Raw genomic sequence first — 13,177 nt, forward strand, 5'->3', positions numbered from 1 at the left:
TTAGAAGTTCATAAAGTTCCTACTCTTGACATCTAAGTATCCCTGGCACCTAGGAAAATTTTTGTCCTATGGTTAGGCACTCAATAAATGGATTTTGAATGTGTGTGTGTGTATGTGTGACATATATACATATTTTATAGACATACAGAATACCTTATAGCTTTGCCATGATTATAAAATTTTAGAAGTATATAAAGATTGGAGATCATCATGGAGGACAGAAGGCACGACTAGATTGCAGCTCTAGACAGAGCAGGCTGCAGAGGCTTGCATTGTGAATTTTAGCTCCACATCGACTGTAAGAAAAAGCCTACCAATCCCGAGAGGACCCACAGACCCTCTGAAGGAGTGGACTGCTCCTGCAGGACCTGGGAGACCCCCTGCCAAATACTGTGGGTGCCCCAACTGCGGAAGTGGGAAAGGGAGAACCCCGCCTCTCCCAAACACACACCCACACTGGAGAAGCTGAAGGTCTGTTTGTGGGAGAAGTTTCCGACTTTACCAGGAGCTGAGTCAATCTGGAGAGCCCAGCAAAATACAGGGGTAGGGGAAGCAGCAGAAAGGCCCTGGGAGCTCGCTGGGTCCCTGAGCAGGCCATTCCTGCCTGTACCACAGGGATCCAAAGGGAGGCCAGCCAGAGGAGCAGGGGCTAAAACTCCACAGGGAAAAGGAAATCTCCGCTGAACTCTGTAACAATTTCAACGGGGTGAGAAGCCTCCTGGCCAGAACTAGGGGAAGAGCGCAAATCCAGTGTGCAGACTCTACAGGCAGGGGAAGAACCAAGCTCTTTTCTTTCGCACCTGGGAGGCGGGTAGCCTGTGGCAGGTTTTCAAGCCTGTCTCACCCTCTGCCTGGAAATGGACTCGGGCTGTTGGCAGGGGCATGGTGGGAGTGAGACTGGCCTTCCAGTTTGCATGGGAGCTGGGTGAAGCCTGTGACTGCCTGCTTTCCCCCACTTCCCTGACAACCTGCAGGTTTCAGCAGAGGCAGCCATAATCCTCCTAGGTACACAACTCCAGTGACCTGGGAATCTCACTCCCATCTCCCACAGCAGCCACAGCAAGACCCGTCCAAGGAAAGTCTGAGCTCAGACACGCCTAGCCCTGCCCCCACCTGATGGTCCTTCCCTACCCACCCTGGCAGTGGAAGACAAAGGGCATATAATCTTGGGAGTTCTAGGGTCCTGCCCACCACTGGTTCCTCCCCATACTACCACAGTTGATGCTCTCTGGAATGCGCCACCTCCTGGCAAGAGGCCAACCAGCACAAAAATAGAGCATTAAACCACCAAAGCTAACAACCCTCACAGAGTACACTGCAACCCCTCATCCCCCTGCTACCTCCGCCAGAACAGGCGCTGGTATCCACGGCTGAGAGACTCACAGATGGCTCACATCACAGGACTCTGTGCACACACCCCCCAGTAGCAGCCAAGAGCCAGGTAGACTCACTGAGTGGCTAGACCCAGAAGAGAGACAACAATCACTACAGCTAGGCTCACAGTAAGACACACCCATAGGAAAAGGGGGAGAGTATTACATCAAGGGAACACCCCGTGGGACAAAAGAATCTGAACAACAGCCATCAGCCCTAGACCTTCCCTCTGACAGAGGCTACCCAAATGAGAAGGAACCAGAAAACCAACCCTGGTAATATAACAAAGCAAGGCTCTTCAACACCCTGCAAAAATCGTACTAGCTCATGAGCAATGGATCCAAACCAAGAAGAAATCCCTGATTTACCTGAAAAAGAATTCAGGAGGTAAGTCATTATGCTAATCATGGAGGGACCAGAGAAAATTACAAGTTAAAACGCAAAAATAAAAAACAAACAAAAAACCAAAGTATACAGGCAACAAAGAGCACAATGAATGCAAGGGTACCTCACATTTCAATACTGACATTGAATGTAAATGGCCTAAAAGCTCCACTTAAATGATACAGAACTGCACAATGGATAAGAACTCACCAACCATCTGCTGCCTTCAGGAGACTCACCTAACGCATAAGGACTCACTTAAACTTAAAGTAAAGGGGTGGAAAAAGGCATTTCATGCAAAGGGACACCAAAAGTGAGCAGGAGTAGCTATTCTTATATCAGACAAAACAAACTTTAAGGCAACAGCAGGTAAAAGAGACAAAGAGGTACATTATACAATAGTAAAAGGCCTTGTCCAACAGGAAAATATCACAATCCTAAATGTATAAGCACCAAACACTGGAGCTCCCAAATGTATAAAACAATTACTAATAGACATAAGAAATGAGATAGACAGCAACACAATAATAGTTGCAGGGGCGGGGGGCTTCAATACTCCACTGACAGCGCTAGAGAAGTCATCAAGATAGAAAGTCAACAAAGAAACAATGGATTTAAACTATACCTTGAAGCAAATGGGCTTAACAAATATATACAGAACATTTCATTCAACATCTGCAGGATACACATTCTATCCCATAGTACATGGAACTTTCTCCAAGATAGACCATGTGATAGGCCATAAAATGAACCTCAATAAATTTAAGAAAATTGAAATTATATCAAGCACTGTCAGACTACATTGGAATAAAACTGGAAGTCAACTCCAAAAGGAACCTTCAAAACCATGCAAATACATGGAAATTAAATAACCTTCTCCTTAATGAGCATTGGGTCAAAAACGAAATAATGATGGAAATCAAAATATTCTTCAAACTGAACAACAATAATGATACAACCTATCAAAACCTCTTGGATACAGCAAAGGTGGTGCTAAAAGGAAAGTTCATAGCCCTAAATACCTGTATCAAAAAGACTGAAAGAGCGCAAACTGACATTCTAAGGTCATGCCTCAAGGCACTAGAGAAACAAGAATAAATCAAACCCAGACCTAGCAGAAGAAAGAAAATCACCAAGATCAGAGCAGAATTAAATGAATTGAAACAAAAAAAATTACAAAAGATAAATGAAACAAAAAGCTGGTTCTTTGAAAAGATAAAATTGATAGACCATCAGCAAGATTATCTAAGAAAAGAGGATAGAAAATAATCTCATTAAGAAATGAAACAAGAGATATTACAACTGACACCACTGAAAACAAAAGATCGTTCAAGGCTACTATGAACACCTTTATGCATATAAACTAGAAAACCTAGATGAGATGAATAAATTCATGGAAAAATACAACCCTCCTAGCTTAAATCAGGAAGAATTAGATACGCTGAACAGACCAATAACAAGCAGCAATATTGAAATAATAATTTAAAAATTACCAACAAAAAAGAAGTCGAGGACCAGATGGATTCACAGAATTTTACCAGACATTCAAAGAATTGGTACCAATCCTTTTGACACTATTCCGTAAGATAGAGAAAAAAGGAACCTTCCCTAATTCATTCTATGAAGCCAGCATCACCCTCATACCAAAACCAGGCAAGGACATAATCAAAAAAGAAAACTACAAACCTATATTCTTGATGAACATAGATGCTAAAATCCTTAACAAAATACTGGCTAACCAAATCCAACAACATATCAAAAAGATAATCCACCATGATCAAGTGGGTTTCATACCAGGGATGCAGGGATGCTTTAACATATGCAAGTCAATAAATGTGATACACCACATAAACAGAATTAAAAACACAAATCACTTGATCATCTCAATAGATGCAGAAAAAGCATTCGACAAAATCCAGCACATCCCTTTATGATTAAAACCCTCAGCAAAATCGGCATACAAGGGACCTACCTTGATGTAATAAAAGCCATCTATGACAAACCCACAGCCAACATAGTACTGAATGGGAAAAACCTAAAAGCATTCCCTCTGAGAACTGGAACAGGACAAAGATGTCCACTCTCACCACTCCTCTTCAACATAGTACTGGAAGTCCTAGCTAGACCAATCAGGAGAAAGAAATAAAGGGCATCCAAATCGGTAAAGAGAAAGTCAAACTGTCACTGTTTGCTGATGATATGATCGTTTACCTTGAAAACCCTGAGGACTCCTCCAGAAAGTTCCTATGATTGATAAAAGAATTCAGCAAAGGTTCTAGACACAACATTAATGTACACAAATCAGTAGCTCTTCTATACACCAACAGCAACCAAGTGGAGAATCAAATCAAGAACTCAATCCCTTTTACAATAGCTGAAAAACAAAATAAAAATAAGTACTTAGGAATATACTCAACCAAGGAGTTGAAAGACCTCTATAAGGAAAACTACAAAACACTGCTGAAAGAAATCATAGACTACATGAACAAATGGAAACACATCCCATGCTCATGGATGGGTAGAATCAATATTGTGAATAATGGCCATACTACCAAAAGCAATCTACAAACTCAATGCAATCGCCATCAAAATACCACCACCATTCTTCACAGAATTAGAAAAAAAAAATTCTAAAATTCATATGGAACCAAAAAAGAACCTGCACAGCCAAAGTAAGACTAAGCAAAAAGAACAAATTTGGAGACATAACCCTATCTGATTTCAAACTATACTATATGGCCCTAGTCACCAAAACAGTGTGGTACTGGTATTAAAATAGGCACATGGACCAGTGGAACAGAATAGAGAACCCAGAAATAAACCCAAATACTTACAGCCAACTGATCTTCGACAAAGCAAACAAAAACATAAAGCGGGGAAAGGACACCCTTTTCAACAAATGATGCTGGGATAACTGGCTAGCCACATGAAGGAGAATGAAATTGGATCTTCATTGGATCCTCATCTCTCACCTTATACAAAAATAACTCAAGATGGATTAAGGACTAACACCTAAGACCTGAAACTATAAAAATTCTAGAAGATAACCTTGGAAAAACCCTTCTAGATATTGGCTTAGGCAAGGATTTCATGACCATGAACCCAAAAGCAAATGCAATAAAAACAAAGATAAATAGCTGGGACCTAATTAAACTAAAGAGCTTTTGCACTGCAAAAGGAACAGTCAGCAGAGTAAAAAGACAACCCACAGAGGAGGAGAAAATCTTCACTATCTCTACATCTGACAAAGGACTAATATCCAGAATCTACAAACAACTCAAACAAATCAGTATGAAAAAAACAAACAATCCCATCAAAAAGTGGGCTACGGACATGAATAGACCATTCTCAAAAGAATATATACAAATGGCAACAAACATATGAAAATGCTCAACATCACTAATGATCAGCAAAATGCAAATCAAAGAACAATGTGATACCACCTTACTCCTGCAAGAATGGCCATAATAAAAAAAATTAAAAAACAGTAGATGTTGGCGTGGATGCAGCGAACAGGGAACACTTCTACACTGTTGGTGGTAATATAAACTAGTACAGCCACTATGGAAAACAGCGTGGAGATTCCTTAAGGAACTAAAAGTAGAACTACCATTTGATCCATCAATCCCACTACTGGGTATCTGCCCAGAGGAAAGTAAGTTATTATTTGAAAAAGATACTTGCACATGCATGTTTATAGCAGCATAATTCACAATTGCAAAATCGTGCAACCAACCCAAATGCTCATCAATCAAGTGGATAAAGAAACTGTTATACAAGGAAGATTTGTTTTGAAGACACCTTGAGAACTATCAATATGTAATTACCTTAGTTCACTAATTTTTTTTTTTTTTTTTTTGAGACGGAATCTCGCTCTGTTGCCCAGGCTGGGGTGCAGTGGCATGATCTCAGCTCACTGCAACCTCCGCCTCCCAGGTTCACACCATTCTCCTGCCTCAGCCTCCTGAGTAGTGGGGACTACAGGCACGTGCCACCACGCCTGGCTAATTTTTTTGTATTTTTAGTAGAGATGGGGTTTCACCGTGTTAGCCAAGATGGTCCCGATCTCCTGACCTCGTGATCTGCCCACCTCAGCCTCCCAAAGTGCTGGGATTACAGGTGTGAGCCACTGTGCCCGGCCTTAGTTTGCTAAATTTTCGTCTTATATTCCACCCTGGGGATGAGAGGGAAAGGTGAAAAATTTGAATTCTTAACACTATCTGTAGTTTTTAGATTTAATAATCGTCCCAGATTTTTTTACTTTCAGATAATCCCTTGCTTATATTTTCCAACAATGCATGATAAATTATAGACCAATAAAAGCTCATTTTCTCAATAAAAAAAGAAACTGTGACATATATATATGACAGAATACTACTCAGCCATAAAAAGGAATGCATTAACAGCATTTGTGATGACCTGGATGAGATTGGAGACTATTATTCTAAGTGAAGTAACTCAGGAATGGAAAACCAAACATTGTATGTTCTCACTGATACATGGGAGCTAAGCTATGAGGACGCAAAGGCATAAGAATGATACAATGGACTTTGGGGACTTGTGGGGAAGAGTGGGAGGGGGTGAGGGATAAAAGACAACAAATATGGTGCAGTGTACACTGCTCAGGTGATGGGTGCTCCAAAATCTCACAAATCACCACTGAAGAACTTACTCATGTAATCAAATACCACCTGTACCCCAATAATTTATGGAAAAATAAAGAAGTATATAAAGATCATCATTCTAGTCAGGAAATCAATCTTTCAAGTAGACCTTAGAAATATATATAGATGTCATTAATTATTATTTAATGCTGATGAGATTGTGGGAAATCCAGAATTCTCACACAGTATTGGTAATAGGATAAATTGTTACAACTCTTTAAAAGACATATTTTAAGAGTCATCAGGCCGGGCGTGGTGTTTTACGTTTCTAATCCCAGCACTTTGGGAGGCCAAGGCAGGCAGATCACGAGGTCAGGAGATCGAGACCACGGTGAAACCCCATCTCTAATAAAAATACAGAAAATTAGCCGGGCGTGGTGGCGGGTGCCTGTAGTCCCAACTACTTGGAGAGGCTGAGGCAGGAGAATGGCGTGAACCCGGGAGGCGGAGCTTGCAGTGAGCCGAGATCACGCCACTGCACTCCAGCCTGGGTGACAGAGTGAGACTCTGTCTCAAAAAAAAAAAAAAAAAAAGAGTCATCAGATTTTTCAGAGAATTTATCTGGATATCTCTGACAATTTACAATGAAAACAAAAGGAAAATTGATATGTATAAAATGTTATTTATCCTTTTTTATGAGAAAAAATGGAAAACAATCTAAATACTGAATTATAGTTTTGAGATCTCAGTAGAGTATTTCAGAGCTATTAAAGTTATAATGACTACGGCAATATGAATAAATGCTTTTGTTATTTTAAAAAACTATATGCTAGGATTACAATTATGTTAAAAAGTGTATATTTACATAAAAAGTGTGTATTTTTTAAATAATAAATACTAAAAATGCAACTGAAGCTTGTACCCTATAATGATTTCTGATACTGGAACGAATATTTAGTACAAAGTAGTTTTAATCAGACAAACATTGTACAAGACATTCAATTTTAAATAAGATTTTAAAAAACATATCTCAAAATGTCACATACCTTTGGATATACTTCAAATACGGTGTATAGTCTATTACAGCAGGAAAACTGCCATCCAGTCCCTCTCCCTTTAGGCAGAAACTAAGACAATAGAAAATAAATATTTCCTATTAATATATAAAATTTTAAATCAAAGTTAAGTTTTATGAAAAATCTCTTGCCAGAGACGTTTCTCTCATCAAATGGCAAGTGAACTTTTTTGTTTGCAATTTAATTGTTATTTGGCACAAATAAATGCCTGAATAAAATATTCTACCTTCAATACCAATGACAAGGCATTGTACAAATTAATACACTGTCAATGGGTTACATTAAACCAACAGTTAACATTCTTAATCCCAGTTTGTTTGTTTTTTTGTTTTTTTTTTGAGAGGAAGTCTTGCTCTGTCACCCCCAGGCTGGAGTGCTGTGGCATGATCTTGGCTCACTGCAGCCTCTGCCTCCCGGGTTCCAGCGATTCTCCTGCCTCAGCCTTCTGGGTAGCTGGTATTATAGGCATCCACTACCATGCCCGGGTAATTTTTGTATTTTTAGTAGAGACAGGGTTTCACCATGTTGGCCAGGCTGGTCTTGAACTCCTGACCTCAGGTGATCCGCCCATCTCGGCCTCCTAAAGTGTTGGGATTACAGGTGTAAGCCACCGCGCTTTGAGATTACAGGTGTAAGCCACTGCGCCTGGCCAGTTTTTTTAAAACAATAAAACAACAAACAAACAAAACAAGACTGTAACAAATTTACACAGAGCTAGTGACATGTGATATAAAAAGTTAACATCCATAGAGGGATCAAAAAGACAACCTTCACATTCCATCTATCATGTTCATCCTCCACAATTAAGCTAATTAACCTAATACTAGCTTATTAAATTTTAATAAAATTAGACTTGTAAAATGACAAATATTTAGAAAAGGAAGTGCTTTACTAAAAAAGATAACTTCAGTGAAAATGAACGGCATTATTTTTATCAAGACTCAAAGGTAGAATTTCATTTGTCTTATACTTATTTTGTTAATATTCCTGAATTTTCAAATGTTATATTTCAATAAAAATATAATGTTTCCTTCATTCCTTGTGTTTGAGTTTTCTTATACACAAACCTTTTACTTTCAATATAATGTCAAATCTGGGATTGATTAAAGAAATGCAAAAAAAGTGTCTATAAATCTAAAAAGAACTTGTATTGCCCATTTTTAGCACTTGTTAGTGTGGAACCAGTTCATCTTGTTGATAAAGTAAATTTTAACAATTTTTTTTTATATTCTCCATACATAACATAAGAGACATAAGATATCCAAGATACCCTCTCAGGATCTTCTTTATCTCAACACATGAAATAATGAGAATCCTTCTGGCTTTGAAACTACTTTAAGTCTATTTCTTTTAATTTTAAAGCAGTAGCTGAAAAATATTAAGAGATAAGATTCAAAGCCTTCCTTCATTAGGGAGGGGGCTGTTGGGGAATGGGATATAGTCTAAGTTTTCTTTTTATCCAAGCTACAGAGCAAGCCTATCAATTCGTTAAGTTTCAGGCAGTCTCTTTTTTGAGAGCAAACCCATTTATAAAACAAACTGATGTCATTTGAAAGAGAACAACATGAATCAAATAACAATATCCAACTGTGTGCCTTACTTAGAAATCTGAAAGAAAAAAATCATAAGTAGAAACTATTAAGATATAGAATAATTTAAAAACTGAATGCATTTGGTTATATTAAGTACCTGAAATCAATAGCATTGAGTCCTAGAAGCATGCCAGCAAGCATATTTGCTTCTTCACCCAAGGCAATTGCTCCATCTTCATAAAATCTCCTAAAAAATGAAATGGGTGAATATATAAAATATTAAAAATAAATGGAAGTTTGATTGAGAGAAATCATTTAGAGCCCAAACTATTGTAGGAAGAGCTAAATTTTATTTAATTTGTACTTTTTAAAAAAACATATTTCCATCACTGAAGTTTTGAAGATATTTAGACCAAAATAAAGAGACAAAAAAACAACAACAAACCCCTGAAGAAACTAAAACCTGCCAATATAACAAAAAGAATTCTCTGTTTCCATCTCTCCTAAAAAGAATCCCCAAAGTGAGTCTTTCGATGGGTCTAGAGTGCCAGCATTTTTCTTTAATAGTGAAGCAATATAAATGTAAAGTGAAAGGTGGCAAATTCAGAGACATTTGTATTGATCTATTTTCAAAATGAAGTAGACTTGAGTTCTAATAAATAAGATAAACATAATTTGTTTTCCTATAATTCCAAAGATTACTGACTAAGTTAAGAATTTGGGAGGCGTACTCATTAGTAATTTATGGTAACCTTAATAGTGCAATCCTAATAAAGCAGATGGGCTACCAAGGTGGCTGCATATGAAAAAGAAAGTATTCAATATCTCCTTGACAAAAACGGGAATGTGAATGTATCTTTGCTAATTCCTGTAAAGCTTTCCACTTTAGTTATCATTAGTTTTTAAAACATTTTTGAAAGAAAAATCATAATGTGGCCCTAAGGTATTTTTCCAAAAATGAATGTAAAATCATTTAATCTACTGATTTTAAAACGTAGTACTATGTAAAATCTAGTTTATATCAGTAACCAGGGATGATTACACTGCTATATGTATTTATATTACATACAAGAGAGTGAACACCACTCTATACCACCCCACTAACTAAAATGAAACATTTTAGTAAATCAAAGGTCTTGTTCTTTTCAGTATTTCTGAGTTTATAAATTCTGCAAAAAATTTCAGTATGCTCATAATCCTACCATCAATTTTGAATTGTTGTTCACAGCTTACTAAGTATTTTTACAAACATATTATTTGATACTTGCAAAAAAACCCATAAATTAAATGCAGAAGGAATCATTAGTTTCAAATTTACCATCAGGAAAAGTTTAAAACAATTTGCACAAGCTCATGTTAGATGAATTGCTTAAGAAGGCTACCCAATTCTTAAGTCCTATATCTTCTATTAAATCTACGTTTTGTAAAACAAAAATATTTTAAAAGAACTTAATGTATGGTATGGTTCATAAGCAATATTAAATGAATAAAAAGTACAAAATGGAAAAAATGACAACTATTTACTCTCTGACAGATGTAAGGCTGCAAACAAATACAGTGGGGAGACCAGCTTGGAATAAATGTTTTTTATTTTCTTGGACCTACTGAAATTGCTTTTACTGATTTACATAAAAGGAGAAAAATGAAAACTTCTGGCCTAACAAAGATTAGTAAAATAAATGGAAGGATTTTTTTACATATTCTACTGAGGTGTCCTACAGAAAGGTAAAATATTTAGACAAATATGTATGTTTGAGACTTTGTCCCTGGTCCAATAACTAAGTTGGCTATTGGCAGAATATATTATTAACCCCTGCAAGAACTATGCTTCTTCTAATGGTTTCAGACCACTAAATTCTATGAGACACATGAATTTGGAAAAGAATCTTGTTTTTTTGATACTGGCAATAACCCATTATTCCTAGTACTTCTTATAAAAGAAAAGGTCTACTTTTTTTATTTCTCTTCTTGAACCTACCATTGTTTAAAAAATATATTCTAAAAATCAGCTCAAAACTATTCTTGCTTGCTTTCTAATGGCACCTTTGTACTAGGGAGTGTTGAAGAACACCACACCAAAAAATTAACTGGTTTGAGAAATTTTTTAAAAGCTAAAGGTCTTTTACGTGTGTGCATATAATAATGTTTTAATGAGTTTTTTGCTTTAGTTTTACTCATTAATAAATAAGTAAATTTTCTAAGTGAATGATTTAAGGTAAGTAAAATGATTGCTATATGTAAAATCAATAATTCCACTGAAAAAAATCATATCTTAAGCATAAGGCCTGATTTAATATAACAGCAAAAGAGGAAAGGAAAAATGGAAGAGGAAGGGCTAGTTAAGAGGATTGCCCATTATATGCTGAACTTTTAAATTATTAGTTCTGGTTAAGAAAAAAATTATTTTTCAGAAGATGTACTTCTGAGCTTAAGATAATATATTTTAAAGTACTTCAGTATTTAGAAAACTGAATTGATCTGAGAAGATAATATTTTTATCATTTAATCAAAGACTTCATGTGTATGAAAGAGGTAGAAGCTGTCTTGAAAAATTAATTTATTCTCTTATGCAAACTAATATATCAATAATTTGACTAAAAATCTGATTCCTGTGGTCAATACTTTCAAATATTCCAAAAGATTGTAAAATTTCAACCTTTTCATTTTACCTCATTGAAAAATTGTAACATTAAACTTTGCTTGTATAACCAAGGTCATAAAATAAATGAGCCAGGAGTAAAGCCTGAGATGATTAATCCAATAATAGTAAGGTATATACTTAAAATTCCCTTTTTTTTTAGTTAAAAATATTTTTTGTTCTAAAGAAAACTTTTATGCTAGGCCTGGTGGCTCAAGCCTGTAATCCCAGCACTTCTGGGGCCTTAATAGGCAGATCCTTTGAGCCCAGGAGTTAGAGATCAGCCTGGGCAACATGGTGAAACCCCATCTATATAAAAAATATAAAAAAATTAGCCAGACATGGTGGCACATGCCTGCAGTCCCAGCTACTTGGGAGGCTGAGGTGAGAGGATTGCTTGAGTCAGGAAGGCAGAGGTTGAAGTGAGCTGAGATGGCCCCACTGCACTCCAGCCTGGGTGACAGAGCAAAACCCTTTCTAAAAAAAAAAAAAAAAATTATATATATATATATATATATAATATACATATATATACACACACACATATATACATATATATAACATATATAAATATAAAATATACACACACACACATATACATATATATATAACATATATAAATATAAATATATATAATACATATATGTATATGTATAAATGAGAAGAATCTAACTAAAACATTGTACTGGTTAATTTCAACATATTATAAATGTTGAAAGTACCAAAGTAAAAAACACATATGAAACTTCCATTTAAAGATTTATATATTAGAGACTATACTTTAAATATAGTTTTATATTTCAGAAGTGAGGAAAAATTATAAGGAACTATTTGATACTACTGTGATCTGGGAAAAGAACTTCCTGATCTTATTAGGTATACCACCCTTTCCAAGTATTTACATGTTGATTAGAAAAACATTAGTGACTAGAAAAGTATTTAAAATAATGCCCTTATAAGAATATGCTTTCCTTTTACCACATATAATTTAACTCTAATTGAAATATATTCCTATGATGCCACCTTAGTGTCCATTCTGTAAGAATATTTTAAGGAATTTTAAGTAGTTCAATAACAAATATCCTTTGGATGGGATCCAAGGTGAATAATAAATATAAATTATGTCGATACTATCTAATGTCATGCTTCAAATTTTCCTTTTGTGGGAGTCAGAAGTTATTCTACACATTTGAAAGCATAATATTAAAATATGAGAAAGCTTGTCTTATAAACCAAAGAAATTTCATTATTGGCATGCTTGTTCTCTTCCCCCAATTTAATGTAAGAAACTACTGAAAGGGGATATAAGAAAATTTTCCCTCATGACGTATAAAACAGATCCCTGCATTATAAACAGATGTTATATTCAAAGTCAAATTGAATCAAAATGAAAAAGTGATGAAAAAGTCAACCTCCAAAGGTCTTGCCAAGAATGTGAGATTCAGTAATTATTTTAATCAACAAATATATATTAAATTCCTTTTAAGTGACAAGAACTGTGCTAAGTACTATAGTTACAATGGTAAATAAGTTAGATTTAGATCCTCTCTATGGAGCATATAGCCTCGG

The 13,177-nt window shown here is 36.0% G+C and overlaps 1 protein-coding gene across 7 annotated transcripts in view; it reads right to left on the reverse strand.

Moving 5' to 3' along the window:
- Positions 1-13,177, reverse strand: part of RUNDC3B (RUN domain containing 3B) — a 196,597-nt gene that overhangs the window by 78,652 nt on the left and 104,768 nt on the right. For all 7 annotated transcript variants that reach the window (XM_032761177.2, XM_032761176.2, XM_058425075.1 and 4 more), the window contains 2 exons: positions 9,128-9,217; positions 7,409-7,489 (listed from right to left, as the gene is read on the reverse strand). In XM_032761177.2, coding sequence (XP_032617068.1) covers positions 7,409-7,489; positions 9,128-9,217 — 171 coding nt within the window. The remainder of the gene's footprint in view (positions 1-7,408; positions 7,490-9,127; positions 9,218-13,177) is intronic.

Source organism: Hylobates moloch, unplaced genomic scaffold, assembly GCF_009828535.3.
Source record: "Hylobates moloch isolate HMO894 unplaced genomic scaffold, HMol_V3 SCAFFOLD_1, whole genome shotgun sequence".
Lineage (NCBI taxonomy): Eukaryota > Metazoa > Chordata > Mammalia > Primates > Hylobatidae > Hylobates > Hylobates moloch.